The sequence below is a fragment of the Ambystoma mexicanum genome, chromosome 6p (genome assembly GCF_040938575.1).
Source record: "Ambystoma mexicanum isolate Mex_15411 chromosome 6p, UKY_AmexF1_1, whole genome shotgun sequence".
Taxonomy (NCBI): domain Eukaryota; kingdom Metazoa; phylum Chordata; class Amphibia; order Caudata; family Ambystomatidae; genus Ambystoma; species Ambystoma mexicanum.
Genome location: NC_090935.1, coordinates 1,155,334,292 through 1,155,353,738, shown reverse-complemented (window position 1 = coordinate 1,155,353,738; position 19,447 = coordinate 1,155,334,292). Strand labels below are relative to the sequence as shown.

Here is a 19,447-nt window from a genome sequence, read left to right as displayed (position 1 = left end):
CCAAGCAAAGAACTCCACAAAATCATCTCTGAATTCACCAATCCGGCTTGTAACACAACCGTCCCGACCGTATCACAATCACTATTCGACTCACTCTCCCTCCACTTTCACACCACGGCTATCGAAAGGACAAAAACTCTAACCACCAAACTGGCAATCCTCCGCCCGTACCGGCCAGCCCATCAGCTGCGACCTCTACGCAACCAACGTTCAAATCCTTTAGTCCAATATCACCAGAACAATTTCTCAAACTTCTATCTGCCCGCAAACCTTCTGGATCACCACTGGACCCTTGCCCAGCCACAACCCTTAAATAAATGTTTGCTTCCACCTGCGCAGGAGAACACGCAAGATCTATCATAAATGCCTCCCTGTCTTCCGGTATCTTTCCCGACGCATTCAAAATGGTGCACGTCAAACCTCTAATTAAAAAACCTTCACTCGACCCTCTCGAGCCCAAAAACTACTGCCCCATCTCAAACACCAGGTTCCTTGCCAAACACATTGACCGAACCGCCTACTCTCAACTAAATGCCTTTGTCGAAGCCAACAATCTCCTAGACCCCGCCCAATCAGGTTTCAGTACACGTCACGGAACCGAAACCACCCTAACCGCGATCTGGGATGACCTTAAAATGACAGCAGACTCCGCGGGATGCGCCGCACTAATCCTTCTCGAGCTATCGGCCGCCTTTGACACAATCAATCATTCAATCCTCCTAGACCGCCTCCACTCCCTAGGAATTCGTGGAACCGCTCTTAAATGGATAGCTTCATTCCTCAAAGACAGGCACCAAATAACGACACTCTCCAGTTTTACCTCCCAAGCCCGACCAGTCGACACGTGAGTCCCACAAGGAGCATGTCTATCCGCCCTCCTGTTCAATCTCTACCTGATCACCCTCCCACCAATAATTCGTTCACACAAAATCCTGTGTTACAACTACGCCGACGACACTCAAATAATTCTAAAATTCCTGAACTCGAAACCCAACTCCCGACCTGACCTGGCATCCTGCCTCCTTAACATAGAACTCTGGATGACCCAAAACCACCTCTTGTTAAACCCCTCCAAAACAGAAATCATGGTTTGCGGCAACTCCGATCTTCTTCCGCACCCACTTCCCTGGCCACCCACCATGGGCAACTCACCGACACCCTCCAACTCAGTGAAAAATCTTGGATGCACCCTGGACTCTGACCTAACACTCTCGCGCCAAGTCAACAATGTCTCAAAGTCCTGCCACTACCACCTTAAAACCCTTAGGCGCATCTTTCCATATCTCTCATTTCCCAACAGACTCTCCGCGGTCCAATCAATCGTTATATCAAGACTGAACTACACAAACCCCCTATACCTCGGAATCCATGCCTACCAACTGAATAAACTCCAAAGGGCACAAAACGCGGCGGCCAAATTGCTACTTGCGCTCGGTCCAAGAGACCACGTATCCCCAGCCCTTAAGACACTGCACTGGCTTCCAGTAGCCCGTAGGGTGGCTTTCAAAACCTTATGCCTCTCCCATCGAGTACTGCATAAAACTGGACCTCAATATCTTCAAGACAAGCTAATACCTTATCATCCCACTCGCACCCTAAAATCAAGCTCAGCCGGCCTCCTAATAATTCCTAAGACAAACTCAGTCAGGTTAGGCGGATCATCATTCTCAGCCCGGCCCCAACTCTGTGGAACTCGCTCCCATCCCACATCCGCCTAACCGAGGATTTAACGTCCTTCCGCAAACTATTGAAAACCTGGCTCTTCCCCTAAAACCAACCGGTTTTCCAAACTAACATCATCACAATAACACCGACCCAACAAACTACCTGAAGCAAGACATTGACAGCTAATAAACTTGAATGTAAACTAGAAAGACAAACAGAACTAAACGAGTAATGTAGATCAAAACCGTGAAGTGGATAATAGGAATAAATCACTGGGAAAGTAAGGAGATCTAAACTGATGAAATGGACATAATGAATGAGGAGGGAACTTAGTGAATGACATAGATGAAATAGTTAGAATGGATGAAGCGTATAGAACAGATGAATGCACTAAGTGGAAGAGTGCAGGAGTGGAAGAACAGACGACTAGAAAGATCAAATGAGTAAGGAGATCGGATGGAATATATGAACATACTAAAGCCAATGAGTGTGTAGAGTGGTTGGGTGTGTAGAGCGGACGAGCGTGTAGAGTTGATGAGTACGTGTAGAGTTGATGAGTATGTAAATACAGAGCGAACAGAACGCAGGAGGGCGTAGAACTGATGACTATACTGAACGGACGAACGTATAGACTGGATGATCGCTTAGACCAGATGAACGTGTAAGAGCGAACGAGCATGTAGAGAGCAGATGAGTGTGCAGAGCGGATGAGTGTGCAGAGCGGATGAGTGTGCAGAGCGGATGAGTGTGCAGAGCGGATGAGTGTGCAGAGCGGATGAGTGTGGAGAGCGGATGAGTGTGGAGAGCGGATGAGTGTGGAGAGCGGATGAAGGTGTAGAACAGATGACTGTGGAGAGCGGATGAGTATGAAGAGCGGGTGAGGGTGGGGAGCAGCTGAGTGTGGAGAGCGGCTGAGTGTGGAGAGCGGCTGAGTGTGGAGAGCGGCTGAGTGTGGAGAGCGGCTGAGTGTGGAGAGCGGCTGAGTGTGGGGAGCGGCTGAGTGTGGGGAGCGGCTGAGTGTGGGGAGCGGCTGAGTGTGGGGAGCGGCTGAGTGTGGGGAGCGGCTGAGTGGAGGGAACGGCTGAGTGGAGGGAACGGATGAGTGTGGGGAGTGGACGAGTGTGGGGAGCGGACGAGCATGGAGAGCGGACAAGTGTGGAGAGCGGCTGAGTGAGGGGAACGGATGAGTGTGGAGAGTGGATGAGTATGGAGAGCGGATGAGTGTAGGGAGCTGATAAGTGTGGAGAGCGAATGGCTGTGGGGAGCGGATGAGTGTGGGGAGCGGATGAGTGTAGGGAGCGGATGAGTGTAGGGAGTGGATAAATATGTAGAGCGGATGAGTGTGTGGAACGGACGAGTAGGTAGAGCAGATGAGTAGGTAGAGCGGACGAGTACGTAGAACGGACGAGTGTGTGGTGCGGATGAGTGTGTGGAGCAGATGAGTGTGTGGAGTGGATAAATACGTAGAGCGGATGAGTGTGTGGAACGGATGAGTACGTAGAGCGGACAAGTATGTAGAACGGACGAATGTGTAGAGCTGATGAATGTATGGAAAGGATGAGTGTGTGGAGCGGATGAGTGTGTGTTGTCGATAAGTGTGTGGAGCGGGTGAGTACACCGAGCGGATAAATTCGTAGAACGGATAGTGTGTGGGGCGGATGAGTGTGTGGAGCAGATGAGTGTGTGGGGCGGATAAGTACGTAGAGCGGATGAGTAGTATGTCAAGCCGATGAGTGGGTGGACCGGATGAGTGTGTGGACCGGATGAGTGTGTAGATTGGACAGGTGTGTAGATTGGACAGGTGTGTAGATTGGACGAGTGTGTGGAGCGGATGAATGTATGTGGAGCGGACGAGTGTATATGGAGCGGACGAATGTGTGGATTGAACGAGTGTGTGGAGCGGATGAACGCATGGAACGAATGAGTGTATGGAGCGGATGGGTATGTAGAGCGGATGAGTGTGTTGAACGGATGAGTAGTACGTAGAGCGGATGAGTAGTACGTAGAGCGGACGAGCAGTATGTTGAGCAGATGAGTATGTGGACCGGATGAGTGTGTAGATCGGATGAGTGTACAGAACGGATGACCGTACAGAGCAGATGAGCGTACAGAACGGATGAGTATACAGAGCGGACGAGTATACAGAGCGGATGAGTGCTTAGGCAGACAGGAGTACATGCGCGGGTTAGACTGGAGTGCATGCGTATGGAATACATGAGAGCATGCGTGGGGCACACTGGAGAATGAGGGATAGACTAGAGCACGCAAGGCAGACTAGAGTGCCTGAGTGTGTCGAGCAGACAGGAGTGTGTAGAGCAATCTGATCGCATAGAATTGCGTGACGTACATAATATACTTTGGAATGCAGGGAACATTTGAAAGGGCATATATCGTACCACACCTCAAGCTTACTCTCCTTTACACCACCACTCAACTAGAACACAGAGATACTATGACACCATTCGGTATAACTGTTCTCATATCAACATCTCCCACTCACTCCCCATCACTCTAAGTAAACACTGCTGGTTTCACCCCCTCCCCCAGCCAGGCGTTCTCCTCAGGCCTAATGCAGCCACACTCGGTCTGGATAAATCCTGCAAGAGCGAACACATACTCCTGATCTCTCAACCACCACACCTACCACTAAGAAGCAGCTACTACACAAATTCCGCACCAGCTGCACACATACCTGGTGCGCACACGCACCTTTGAACTCTCTCTACTCTCTCTACTGACCCGAACTTTGGTTCCCAAGGGCGTTCAACCTACCAGCGCCTTCAGACCATACCAATGGTATATAAGGCGCTATATAAATGCAAAATAACATAACATAACATCTAAGGCTGGCAAGGACTCTCGGACACCATTGGGGTTGGCAGCAGAGGGGAAAGCGCCTAGGTGGGGGCTAGTGGAGGAGTGAGCCGGGCGGCAGTGTGTGAGGAGGACAGTGCGGGTAGCCCTCCCTGGATCTGTGGAAGTGGGCAATCCGTTGCTGCCTTAGCCACCTCAGCAATTAGGCGGTCCAAGAGTGGACCTGGAGCTGTCAGCAGAGGTGAGCAAGAGTGGTGCTGGGGTCTTCCGCCTGATACCTGTGAAGAAGCAAGGGAGCAGTAAGGAGCAAGTGAGCGACAGGGCCAGAGCTTCCTCCCCGGGCAGAGAGCTGATGTGAGCAGAGGCGAGTGACCAGCCTTAGCCAGGACAGCGGGGAGACTGCAGCCTGGGCCCGCTGATTATGCAGCGGGCAGGCAAGAAGTTCTTCACCCTTCTCCCGGGTAAGTCCCCGGCGTGAGATAACCCTCCCCCTGCCCTCCATTGCCACCAGCTGATGGTGCAGGGGCCAGTATCACCGAGAGTGCCCCTGAAGCAGGGGTGGGTTTGATCGGCGCAAGAGTGACTGCCCTTTTGCACCAGTCCAGCAATACGGGTAGGTGCGCGCTGTGCACAGCATTGGGGACCTGCAGGCAGAGGCAAAGAGAGAAGGCAGCAGAAGCAAGGGAAAGAGCTGCATTTCTCCATTGCAGTGGATCCGGCTGGCTGTTACCCAGACATTTTTCTTTTTTCTGGAGAGAGGGGGCCCACAGCAAGACATCCAGAGCTCTGAGGACTGTGAAGGCATTAAGCAAGGCATAATTGTTGTGATGGGGCTCCAGACCACCTATGTGAAAGAACATTGGAGGCAGATTGGAAGGTGCTGTACTGATACTGGGCGGGGGGGGGGCAGTTTGAAAACACTAAGGGGTCAGTGGGGGAAGCCTACAGGTCCCAGGAAAGGACCCACATTTGGCCCTCAAACAGTTGGCACTGCCCAAAGGAGGAAGGGGGGCATGCAGGCCCCACATACATTGCAAGAGTAGGGTCGGGAGCCACTTCACTTTCGTGTCTCCATATGTCCAGAAATAGGAGCAAAGACATGCAGCCCACCCTCAGACCGCCAAAGAAGGCTCAGGAAGGCAATCTACAGAAGCTGTGGAGGAGAGAAGGGGAGGCTAATACCACTACAAAAAGGGGTCCCCAAAAGAGGGCATCTCTGAGGGTCCACCATCCCCATCAAAGGAGCAGAGGGTCACTAAGGAGGTCTCGGACCGTGCTACCAGGAATTTAGTGAAAAAAATCAGACACGCGCCTATCACAGTTTAGTATCATTCGAGCAGAATTATCTCAGTTGTTACAGGAAGTGAAAAGTGATATTGCTGCCTTGGAGCAAAGGAGAACACGTTTGCAAGAACTGGCTGAAGACACGTGGAAGATAGATATCTTGATGTAACAGCTTGCAAGGATCACGCAGAACTTGGAAATCCAGAGTGAAGATTTGGAAAATCGGTCAAGGAGGTCCAACTTAAGAATAAAAGGGCTGTTGGAAGGAGTGGCAGGTAAAGACTTGCGGGTGATGGCATAGCAGGTCTTTGCAGACTTATTGCAAATGGAGAACTGGGCGGAGATGCAGCTTGACTGTATTCACGGTGTGGGGACTGGGAGGGGGAACCGGGTGCCAGACCAAGGGATGTGGTGGTGGTACTAGAGCAGTATGGACAGAAAGAATGGATGCTGTTGGCCTCTCAGAGGGCGGGTCCCATCAAGATCAATGGGTCCAAGATTCAGTTATACCAAGATGTGGGTCAGTCCACTCTTGTGAAAAGAAGAATGATGGACCCAGTGGTCAAGGCCTTGGTAAAAGCACAGGTGAAATACAAGTGGACCTTCCCCTTTGGCCTCCTGTTTTCATGGGATGGGAGGCAGCACCAGGGCACCACATGCAAGGAGGGTCTGAAGATCTTGGGGATGGAGGAAGAGACGGTCTGGCAGCGTGAGCATAGATCAGCGAGGGAGCCGGCAAAGAGGAAGCTGTGGACAAGGGTGCCGGCAAAAGGCCACATAAAAGGGCCCTGTGAGAAACCAAAAGCTGTCTCACCTACTAGTTCCTGGGGATCTGTCATCCACGTGGCCAGGACAATGCCATTGCTTTTGGATCCAGTTCTTGGTGGTAAACCAGTGCGGGAGGATCACCTGGCTGAGAGACCTTCGGGGAGTGGGAGTGGGACACTGGATGGTAAGACGTGGTATCCCCCCTTCCCTGTAACACCTTTACCCCATCCAACCCAGTAGGATATTTAGTAACTCTGCCACCCTCTTTTACAACACAAACACTTTCTCACGGACAGTCAGCTATAAGGGAAAACAGACTAACACCCAAGCTGTGTACCTGACATGTCCCAATACTATGGCCAGGCAATTATCGACAATCACTCACACCGGACTTCCATTCACTTCCACCACACAGATAAAATGCAGAGCACAAGAGCACACTCTGAGCGAAGAAAAGCACACAAGGAAACAGAGGTTTTGAGGTGGCAACTGAACGAGAGAGGAAAGACAGCAAAACCGAAGGGGATAGCAAGAAGGGAAATTCCCTTGACCTTTTCGACAAGGAATCATTGGTTTCCTGAAACCACGAAAATAGAAAGCATAAGACCAGGAAACCAGGCTGAAGAATCCTGCATTATATGTTGGAGATACCAGGGGCCCTCCCGCGTCAGTAATCCAAGGCGGGTAGATTCACCAGCCGCCGTGGTACCGTCCTTGGCTCCATGAACAAAGCAGCTTCAGTGGAGTCAACACAGCCGGTGAGTTGGGGTGACCAATACAAGACTGGTCTGTGTTGAAGCCAAGGTTGCAAGCAGCAACATTGTATGGCGAGCGCTGGAACAGACATTTTTAAAACGCGTGCGATAAGAGACGCGAGTGAAGTTAAACTGCTGATGAGTGACTGAACTTTAAAGCAAGCTGCAGTACCTTTGACGGAGTGGTCCGGCACCACCTGGGTTCTCGATGAGGGTCTCTGTAAGGTATCCAGCTGAGAAGTAATAACGGTAGGTAAATTTGGTTCGAGCCCGGCGGACAGAGACCAATTGAAAGAACAAATAAATGTGAATCGAAGTGGTCCTGCGACGGGTGAAGCTAAATCCCGCGCAAAGTCGAAAGTCTTCGATTTTGATATAATAGAGAAAGTTTGGAAAAGTAAATGAATTTGGTCCGAGCCTGGCAGAGGAAGACCAATTGAAGGTTTTGTGTTAAAGTGGGTCTGAGCCTGGCAGAGGGGAACCCGGGGTGAACACTAATTCACCCGAGAAGTTATATAAGTGAAAATCCTGAGAAGAAAGGAACTTTACTGTTTTGGTCTGTTGCATCAGGCCCTTTGAAAAAAGAGTCTTTGACACAGCAGGCCCTGATGTTGGAAGTCTTGAACTGCATCCTTGTCCTAGAGAAGCCAGAGTGTGTGCTAAGCTTGAGTGTAGTGTGCCGCCTTTTCCCGTGCTGAAAACGTGAGGAAGGGAAGCCAATGGCTTGAATTTTCTGACATATCGTTTCTTGAACACTTTTCTTTTGTATAACATTGTTTCCCACACTATTTGTATTTAGAAGTAAGGATTGGCAATAGGTTTATTAGTTAAGACCCTTTTATTTTGACAAGACACCACTAGGACTGTGTTATTATTTGATGGTCGTAGCTTGCTCCCATCTTTAGATTTAGGATTAGATATGCGTTTTTCAAACCCTATTGAAGTTCAATAAACACCCTTGAACCTGTGATCACTTCTGTCTGTCTTACTTTGTGGTACCATGCCTTGCTTACAGCCCCCAGTAGTTCTGACAAGCGGACTGACATGGCGAGGTTCCCCATTAAGGCAGCATGGAGGAGGAGATGCAGAATCTGGGGGTTGGGGACAGCGAGTGTGCTGTTGGAGGGCTTGGGGAGTGAATATTTGTATTCTTGATTCTGTTCCTATGGTTCTTAAGAGTACCAGCACACAGTGCCTCTTGGTTGTTAAGAAGGCACAATTCCCATGGCCTGTGGCTTAGGGTGTCGGTAGAATGATTGAGACTTCCCAGAGGAGAATGGGGAGTGTGAGGGGGGTAGTGGGGGAGAAGAGCAGGCAATGGGGTGGAAGGGAGACATCTGGCTCGATTGGGGACCCAGACTTGGATTGGGTATGCGTGATAGGTCGAAGTTCAAGCTGATCACACTTAACGTCAGGGGACAGGACACCCTCGTCAAAAGAAAGAAAGTGGAGCACTTTTTATGGGTGGAAAAGCTGGATGTGGTGGCATTACAGCAGAAGCACATCCAAAAAAGGGATAAGCATAAGTTAAAACTGAGAGGGTTCCCACACGTACTTCAGGCCAATGCACTTGGAAAGACAGGGAGAGTCTTTTTGGCCCTTCGGGACTTACCTGCACTGCATTTCACGGCCACGATGGAGGGGGACATAGCAGGCAGGTATATCTTTGTGAACATAAGGTGGGATGGGGAAGCCTACACTATGGTGTTGATTTATGCGCTGAATACAGGACAAGATGTTTTTTGTGTGTACAGTGCTAGCCAAGCTTGATAGGTTTGCAATGGGGAAGCTCATTCTAACTGGGGACTTCAACTTAGCATGGGACACGTGTCTGGATAGAAGTACCAGAGGGTACCTCAAACATAGGTCCCCATTTAAAAACCTGAGGGAATGCATGGTCCAATTAGCTTTGGTGGAATACTCGAGGGAGGTACATGGGGCTATCAGGGGATATATGTTCTATTCCCATATCCATCGATCCTTCTCAAGGATTGATTACATCTGGTTCTCTAGCACTTTACTATGCCGACTGCAGGGGGTGGAGCTGGGGGCGATACCATTATCAGACCATGCACCCATTAATGTTACCCTTCACCAGGAGAGGACGGGCACCAGGCTCTGACAGTGGAGATTCCCCGACCACATACTTACAGACAGAGTGATCTTCAAGGACCTGCAGGCCAAAATTGGGGATTTTTTTTAAATCAATAAAACAAATGAATGCACAGGACCACTTCTTCTGGGATGCTTTTAAGGCAACCCTGAGGGGGAGATAATTGTTATAAAAGCTCAGAGAGACAAACAACAACTCAGGTGCAGGCAGAGTTAGAAACCCAACTCTGGCAAATACTGACCAAGAAGGAGGCGAATGCGGGAAGCGCGCTTAGAAAGGAGTACCGTCCGATAAAGGGCCAATTTGTGTACTCCATACTAGGAGGGCTGAAAAATACCTTCTTAACTTACAGCAAAGGTTTTATGTTAAGGCAAGTAATGCAGACCGGTTGCTGGTGCGGCAAGTCTGGAAAAAAGAGGACGTCCAGGGTTATACTGAAAATCAAAACGGGGCAAGGTGTTGGGGATGGAAGGGAGTTCTTCCTTAAGGGACATAGTAACAGCCTTCACAGACTTCTACACCACCTTGTATTCATCAGACTCCACAGACGAGGAGGCTCAGGGTTTTTACCTATCTCAAGGTCCCCTACAGAAGATCACTTCGGGGAAAAGGGAGGATCTGGAGGAGGAAATCACATCTGAGGAAGTGAGGGCTGCAATTCTTTCCTTGCCAGGGAATAAGGCCCCGGGGCCTAATGGGTTCCCTGGGAATTTCTATAAAACATTCAAGGAAGCACTGATTCCGATATTAGTTCAGCTGTTTAATTCCTTTGGGAAATTGGGGCGCATTACCCCAACAATGGAGGAGGCAATGGTGGTACTTCTTCCGAAACCCAATAAGGACGTTACTCTATGTGGGTCATAAAGGCCCATTGCTCTTATCAATATTGACGCTAAATTATATGCTAAGATTTTGGCAACCCACCTAGAAAAATGGCTCCCTCAATTGATTGACTCTGATCAGTCGGGATTTATCCACCAGGACCGCCACCGAGAAACATTTGACAACACGCATAGAGTTTGCCATCTCATAGAGAAAGTCAGTATCACCAAGACCCCAGCGGTGCTGCTCGCCTTAGATGCCGAAAAGGCTTTTGACCATGCAGAGTGGTCTTTCCTGTTGTGCACGTTGGAGAAGTTGGGGTTTTGATCAAAATATTTACCAATGGTTGGGGCCAACTACCAATCTCCTTCCTTATGTCTTGCAATTAATGGGCACCTCTCTCAGTGGTTAAGGGTCTCTCGGAGCACTAAACAAGGGTGTCCATTGTCCCCGCTGCTCTACACAATGCACTTGGAGCCGCTTCTGGCTCGCTTAAGGTTGGTGCCGAACATTAAGGGCTGTAGTAATGGCCTTCACAAATAATATTCTCCACACGATTTCCTGCCCATATACTACACTACTGGCGATCTCTAGAGAGCTCTGCGAATATGGCTACATCGTAGGTCTGAAGATTAACGCCCACAAGTCAAAATTGTTACATCTGCCTTTGACAGAAGCCCAAATTCAGGGATTGCAGGAGTCCTGCCCTTATAGTTGGGTGGATAGAAACATGAGATATTTAGGGGGTACATATTACTAAATCCCTTGACTCGCTGTATCAGGATAATTATTTTCCCCTACTAGAGACAGTGTGGCAACTGTTTATTGAGTGGGGCGCTCTGTCCATAACATGGTTGGAGAGAGTCAACACCCTAAAAATAGTGATACTCCCCAAGATCTTGTACTATGTTCAATCCCTCTCTATCCCAGGCCTGCAGAAATTCTTTAAGGCACTGCAGAAACAGATGAGGTCATGTATGTGGAAGAGTAAAGGCAGAGAGAGGGTCTCCATGAAATGCTAATGGCACTTACACTTAACGCCCGACTTCCACCTTTATTATCTGCAGCTCAAGTGAGGTTTGTCCAAGAGTGGTTTCCCGGGGACTAGAGCAAGATATGGTGAAGGATGGATAGAGCAATAGTGGGAAAGCCCTTAGATGAGTTTCACTGGTGCGCAAGGGCAGACAGGCCCAAGAACATATACTTAAGCAAGATCATCACCATGGTAGAAGATGCATGGGATTCCCTTGTTCGCTTGGTGGCCCTGACTACCTTCCCCTCCCCACTAACTCCTCTGTTTCGAAATCCTCAATTCAAGCATGGGTTGGAGCAGGGGGCCTTTGCTACTAGCAATGAAGGGGACCTTTCGTCCACAGATTTGCAGAGATTTCGAGGAAGCTATGTTGGGGTGGGGGATATCTTTGAGGTACTACCGACCAATGCTCAGAGGAAGTCTTATATGATTCTTAGCATAGCCACCTTGTATCTGGTGGCACAGAGGTGGAAAAGCAAAATCACCCCACGTAGCGGGAATCGATGGCTAAAATATGGATCTACTCGGTGTTGGAGTGGATGAAGTACTCCATTCAGGGGGACCACCAAGGATTCAATGCAGACTGGGACTTGGTTTTGGCATTTCTCTACAATGACTTTACCATGTGCCCACAGAGACTATTGGTGCTGGGTTTGGCTTGCATTCGTTAGAGTGCATGATCTTGAGAATATGGTTAGAAGTCCATTTGTAATTGTTGAAAATGCCAATAGAAACACATTTAAAAAAAATGTAGTGGAGGCCAGGTGTTTATATTTAAATTGGGGTCTTCTATATTTCTGATTCTCTGCAAAGATTGAGTTAACTTGCTGTTTATTATGGTTTTATATATGTGAGCATACGTGTATGTCAGACATTTGTACTGCAGTGTAATACATTTTATTATTCCTTTTTGTGCTTTTTAAAATATTCTAAAAGGAAACACATTTATTATTATTTTTTATTCTAACCTCAACACGTGTTTCCCCGTCTTTTAATTTGGATGGTTCATCAGGAGGTTTGGTGATTCTTGGATTCAATTCGATGCAAGTAACTAGTGTGATACTTGAATTTCTCGCCTGTTAGTAATTATTGAATTCAAATTGGTGCAAGTAACCTATGAGAAATAAATTCAATTGTTTTTGTAGCCAGTATTGTAAGTTGTATGCAATTGTCACCTTTTTACTGCCATACGTACTTATCAGATGCTTAGATTTCTTGCTTATAGTTTGATACTTGTATGGCTGTTTTCAAATTTTGCATTTAGATTTGCCAAATTTCCCTACACTATAGAGCAATATATTGCATATCAAATTCTGAAGCACCTGAATTGAATCCAAGAATCACCAAACCTCCTGATGAACCATCCAAATTAAAAGACATGGAGACACGTGTTGAGGTTAGAAGTGAGGTCAGAAGCTACTCGAATTAGTTTAAATCAAATGAATGTAATTTGATTTATCCAAGAGGAGAAAAACTCAGATTCAAGGAAATAACCCTATAAATGATCTGAAAGAATTTTGTACAGGCAATGTGTCTTATCTAATTGACAAAAAAACTAACATTGAATGAAGTGAATTCAATCTAACTGACCAAAGTATGAATCCAATACAAAAGTATCATCCAAATGTAAAAGAATGTTGATTCAAATAAACCTACTTTGATCAAAAAGCACAATTATATCTTACTATCACTGAACAATCTCTTTTTCTGGCACAACAAAGGAAGATCCATTTGAGCATGTACTTATCAGAATTAGGGTTCTGGATAGCCTCAGGACAAATTGGATCTAGGATTGCAGACAAAAATATATATACTATTTGAACCAAGAAATACCAGGGACTCGCCAGTTGCTGTTAAAGGCTGTTTTGATCCACATTTTATGTGTCTTCCATTAGCCTACAGAGTTCAGGAGTGGGCCACTGCAGTGTCACAGGCTATGGCTGAACGTACAGTTCCGGACACCGCACTTCCACACTGCTCTTAAAACCTAATTTCCACTGAAGAAAATTGAAAGGGCCACGCTAAAGTTCAGAGGCTATATTTCCAGATTGAAAGTAACCCGTATTATGAGCTGAAAAATCAGTTTTCTAATTTTTTCACATGATAAAGATATTATCCAGAAGTTGAAAGGAGTCCAAGAAATGACTCCCCCACCTCCCCCCCCGCCCATATTAGTGGAGAGGTCTTTGTTAGTCCTGGTTCTTCCTGTGTTCCTTGTCCCCTTGTTGTGTATGAACGAGGATTGATTTGTCCGTTTCCCTTCTTTCCCAGATCCACATGAAGACGATGCCAGCAGCCATGTACAGACTGTTGACTGCACAAGAGCAGCCTGTTTACATCTGAGAACCTTTCCTTTTCTTTCACTACATGCATGGAAGACCTTTCTCTCTCTCCTCATTTGTGGTTGTGTTCATAGTGCTGCTTCTGTATCTTCCACAACGTCTGTCTGCCTCTCTTTCTCTTCTCCAAAATGTTGCAGAGTAGAGAAGAAGATAGCCCATGCCACTCTGCGCCTCTTGGAAGTGGACTTCAGCACACGTGTCCTTCACAAGATGAGAGAAGACGCTGGACTCGCACAAAGACTTGAACAAAATGGCAATGAATGAACAATTTCATCAGCATCAATATTGCGGGCCTTTTGTAGTGTTGTGTTCAGAGGTGTAGATTGAGGTGCTCTATCGACTTCAGGATTGAAGGATACTTTTAGCAAACAGCAGGGACTTTCACAGAAGGATACAGTGCAGCGATATAATGGAACGAATGTGATTTAGTGTCGTCAAAGCGCATCATCCTCTGCGCTGTTTTAGTTCTGACATCCATGTATAAAAAAAAGTATTTCGAAACATGTTTTTTGGAATGCTACTATCTGCTAAAAGAAATGTTTCTCTATGGAAGGAGCTGCTGGAGAAGCTGCTGTATGTTCTCTCATTCCATATTAACCTACCCATTCCAATTCCAAAGTTAGCTCTTTGGTGATTTTGTCATTCAGCGTGTGAAATGTGGCATGGTCTTATTCTGAGACTAGCCCTCATATATTTGTAGGAAGCAGCGATTTTCAGTGGGCAGATGCTGACAGGCCCTCAGTATCAGCACCACTTTGTGTGTAAAATGGAGGTACAGTTGTTTCTCAGCCGGATTGCACCACCAATGAGGGACTGTACCAGCTGTTCTCAGATGGAGGCTTGTGCTGTGAGGTGGTGACCACCTGTGTTTCTTCAGTATGCCGCACACTTTGCACATTTCAAGATCTGATAAGGAGGAGGCGGCAGGTGCAGGGGTCAGTGATATTGCTACTTGGGATGCTGGTTACTCTCTGTATACACAAGTCTGAGTCGTCTAGCGAGCCTCATTCCACAATCCAGAATTCTAAAAGGGTTTAACCTCTGTGGCAAGGATGTTGAATGTCGTATTCAACGCCAGATCAACTGGGGCTTTAACTGCACAAACAATTTGGCAAACAATAGTACTCCAAATCAATTTTTCCGTACCTTCCATCCTTCCAAAATAACCTCATCAACTTCAAAAATCCACAGCTCTTTAAAGTGCTTCTTGATGCAAAGCAACAATATATACAGAGGTGTTTACATCGGCACATAAAGTATCACAGTTGCATTTGCACCTCTCGAATCCCTTCCAGACTAAATGGGGCCCCTATTTCATTTGGTTGACTCAGGGTTTGCAGCCTGAGGCAAGCATCAATTGTACAACTGGAGTGAAGAGCATCCATTTGTTGGTTCAGATGAAGTTATTGGCACTGCTTTTGACTCTTGCACCTTGTAAAGCATTTCAGTGGCAACACGACGCTTGTGTATAGTTGTGCACTCACAATGAAGCCAGTGGTGCTGCAGTGCAGCACATCTTTGGGCTTTTGCATTGCTCCATGATTCCTACCCCTGCTGTTAAAAGTAAAGGACAAAATCATTTATCACAGAGTCAGACATGCCTACATGGTGTACAATGATTTTGCACAAAAATATACAAAGATGTCAAGATTAGTATTGGGAGATATGTGAGCCAGTTTGAACATATCTGTTGCCCAAATACACTCAGTCAAATGCCTTTTGTTGACTTTCACTTTGCTGACCCACTGGAAGTGAGGACTGTATTTAGAATATTTATTTTGCAATGTAAAGATAGTATATTGATCTTGGTGTATCAGAAAATGCGTTATATACCCATGTGTATGTGCTGTAATCTCTTCGTATTTGAATTTGGGGAGGGAGGGTGGCACCAGGGAATGTGCACGATGAAACTAAGGTTTAATCACAATATTTATTTATTTATTGGGAGGGGAAAGTGTGAGATTATTGAAGAACTAGTGGCGCACCTATTTAGTGATCAAAGGGGGCGTTTGATAGCGAGTAATAATAGAATTGAAGGGATAGGATCCGCTAGAATTACTGTGTGTTCTATTATTAACATGTGTGGTCTGGGCATATCACCAGAGTCAATGCTCCTGTCTGATGAGTTCCAGTTTATCAAAGATACAACACTGTCTGTTGCAGCAAGGTTGAGAGTTGAACAACATATGTAAAAAGAGAACCTTTTCCGAACATTAAAAAGCAAAAGTCATCTTTATTATCAGGCAAAAATGGGGGGTTGTGTAAAGTATGCACTGCATGTTACCTGCGCCAGGCTGCATGTGTGCATCACTCATGCCTCCTTCACCCTAAAGTAACCTATTACGGTGTATCGAGCGCATTCTTCCCATCCAATTAAAAGTAGGTATGATTTACCCTTAGAATTGTTCGAAGCCTGCATTAGTTCAACCTAGTTGACCTGTGTCCTAGTTTTTCAAAATGGAGATATTGGCTTGCAAGTGAACTGTCCAGGTGTGTTCTTTGTGTCCAGAGGCACCGCTACGGTTATTCATTTTCAAGCAGATGTTGTCCATATGAATCCCTGTCTGCAGCAGAAAATATGAAAGGATAATGATATTGCAGCCTAGTTTTTACCTCTGCCATTGGACTAGTTGCAGCGTGTCACTTGTTTACGATTTATTCAAAAAAATGTTATTTTAAGATTCAACATCTGTGATGGGTTTATGAAATGTATGTAAATAAATGTCAATAAAAGGTAACACAAAAGCATCTGCTCTTTTAGAAGAGGTCCCAGCCCTGCAACACAAAAGTCTCTGCTCTTTTAGAAGAGGTCCCAGCCCTGCAACACAAAAGTCTCTGCTCTTTTAGAAGAGGTCCCAGCCCTGCAACACAAAAGTCTCTGCTCTTTTAGAAGAGGTCCCAGCCCCGTAACACAAAAGTCTCTGGTCTTTTAGAAGAGGTCCCAGCCCCATAACACAAAAGTCTCTGGTCTTTTAGAAGAGGTCCCAGCCCTGCAACACAAAAGTCTCTGGTCTTTTAGAAGAGGTCCCAGCCCTGCAACACAAAAGTCTCTGGTCTTTTAGAAGAGTTCCCAGCCCCATAACACAAAAGTCTCTGCTCTTTTAGAAGAGGTCCCAGCCCCATAACACAAAAGTCTCTGGTCTTTTAGAAGAAGTCCCAGCCCCGGAACACAGAAGTCTCTGCTCTAAGAGGTCCCAGCCCTGCAACACAAAAGTCTCTCATCTTTTAGAAGAGGTCCCAGCAACTTAACACAAAAGTTTCTGCTCTTTTATAAGAGGGCCCAGCCCCGCAACACAGAAGTCTCTGCTCTAAGAGGTCCCAGCCCTGCAACACAAAAGTCTTTGCTCTAAGAGGTCCCAGCCCTGCAACACAAAAGTCTCTCATCTTTTAGAAGAGGTCCCAGCAACTTAACACAAAAGTCTCTGCTCTTTTATAAGAGGTCCCAGCCCCGCAACACAGAAGTCTCTGCTCTAAGAGGTCCCAGCCCTGCAACACAAAAGTCTCTGCTCTTTTAGAAGAGGTCCCAACACCAAAATACAAAAGTCTCTGCTCTTTTAGACGTGGTTCACAGCACTGATCCTTGCGAGCTACTCTTCAGCCCGTAGGTTTACAAGTGAACGCTCAAACAAATGGTACTGCTGCACACACCAGCTTTGCTTTGTCAACTAATTGGCATAGAAGAAAGATATTGGAAACCAATCATTCTTTATGTTGAAAGAAAAGCTAAACTTCTTTTTAGAATTACGGAGATCATGATTAAGATGTAAACCCCTAAGGGATGTATAATTTGGACTGACATTGGTGGGAGCTCCTTTAGGGTGACACTCTTGCTTTCAGATTCTTAACATGGTGAAAATAAATGTTTCTTGAGTGTGAGGAAGTGGGATCCATCCTTAAAGCTTGTGTGCGGTCAGGGAGGCTCATGGAACTGTAGGGGGAGATAACAATTATTTAGTTAGTAGTCCCATGCCAACAGTGACACGCACAGCTAGTCAGGAACATGTAAGCCAACAGCACTTTGCCTTCTGGAACAGTACATTTTGCTTTTCCAATTCTAAATGTGGGCCTATATGTTGTTTCTTGTAAAGTGCTATTGGCTAAAAAGACAGGACTGGTATAAGATGTCACAAATATATCTGGGCCCTGCAGTGACGTCTAGTAATAGGTCCCAAATGTTGGGTTCAGTGCTCATGAGTGCAGAGGAGCTGTGTGACTTGATATGCGGTAGGTCATGCAGCAGTAAGGTGAGTGCAGCACTGCACAAAGGAAGCGCTCATTTGTAACATTCATAGCACATGCCATGAGGGTGCTGCTTGCCCTGTGCCACCCAAAAAGTTAAGTTATTCTCTCAAGCCCAAAGTCTTCTGTTGCGTTGGCTCAAGCCACAACTCTTAAATTCAATCCAATATTTACCCCTCCCTCTCCCAACAAAGACTGACTCTTGTGCCCTCGTCCAGCAACTAGACCTGATCCTGCGCAATTGTCCTAACTCTTCCAATTGAACATTCAGTAGCGGTGCACTCTAGTCCTCAAAACCTTTTGCACAGCGCCCCTGTTTCGACGTCTGCTCGAGATGACCTTTGCCAAGAACAGAATTTCTTTTTTGTGTTACCACTGCCTCGACCACAGCCAGCAATTGCCTGGAAAATCTAGACTCGTCATTTATATTTATGTTTTAAACATGTCCACTTCAGGTGTGACTCGCATACTGTACTAGGAGGACTCTGGGTTCTGTGAAGAAAAGTGAAGTGTCCCTTTGCACCTCATTTTGTTGCTTTTTTACATGTTTGCAAACTGCTCCGTGTTTACATTGCAAGGAGGAGGCTCCATTTTCTTGTTGTCACGATTCAGAATACCCTCTCCCCTTCCCCACTCCCTATCCCCCCGCCCTCGACCGAGATCTCGTGCGTTTGATGCTTGGGTTTACATTTCTAGAAAGCCATTCTTAAAAAAAAAAATGTTGAGTTGCTTTTTTTTTTATTTGCAGGGCGACATGTCGGGGTGAGATATTTTGTATATATTTAGCACAGTACCTTGACCACGAAGTTGTACTTCTATTGTTCTGTAAAGGGAGTGAATAGAACTTCTTGTAAAGCGCTGGGAGAGAGTGCAGTATTGTATTTGTACGCGTATTGTCCTGTATCATCACTGAGCGCAATGGGCGAGCGCGAGCCTTGGTTGTGGATACTGCGCACTCGCGGAATGTACCATTTCGGAGATTCCTCTCGGGGAGCTCCGGCCCTTTATCTGTGATGAGTCTGCAACACTTTGATTGATTTGCCAGCTATGTTGTGCTGTTGTATTTTTGTGCTACATTCCTTAATTTATTCGAGCGCTAATGTCTGTAATATTTGGAACGGAAACAATAATATTAATACAAATAATAATAATAAAATTAAAATATAAACAGAATATTTGGGTGTAACGAACTTTATTGGTCTATCTTTGAAATGGAATGATCATTAGCAGGTTTGACATTGTATAATATTCGAATCTCTTTTTGCTTTTGATATCAATATAATGCCATTACATTTTCAGTTTCGGAATGATTTGTTTGTCACCAATGGACGATCATGCGGCCTTTTCTCTGCTTACCCATTTCGCAACATGTCATGCATCATCACACGCAGCACAACTATTGCACATGATTTTGTTTGAAAGCGGCATCTGGCTGATACTGTATAGTGTTGCGTGAACGTGCAACCTCCGAGCATGCCTGTTGCATTTGGCTCTCCTTGCAACAGTGAGCTGTGCAAGGAACACGCATGGTCGAAACTACCAGGGGGTTAAGGGTGTCCTGACCCCTCAAAACATGGAGCACTAGCACCCCACGACTTGGCCTATTTTCCAC

The 19,447-nt window shown here is 46.4% G+C and overlaps 1 protein-coding gene across 5 annotated transcripts in view; it reads left to right on the top strand.

Moving 5' to 3' along the window:
- APBA1 (amyloid beta precursor protein binding family A member 1) overlaps positions 1-19,008 on the top strand; it is a 1,040,959-nt gene extending 1,021,951 nt beyond the window's left edge. For all 5 annotated transcript variants that reach the window (XM_069625788.1, XM_069625787.1, XM_069625786.1 and 2 more), the window contains one exon: positions 13,526-19,008. In XM_069625788.1, the coding sequence (XP_069481889.1) occupies positions 13,526-13,597 (72 nt within the window). In that variant the 3' untranslated portion in view covers positions 13,598-19,008. The remainder of the gene's footprint in view (positions 1-13,525) is intronic.
- Positions 19,009-19,447: the final 439 nt, after the last annotated feature.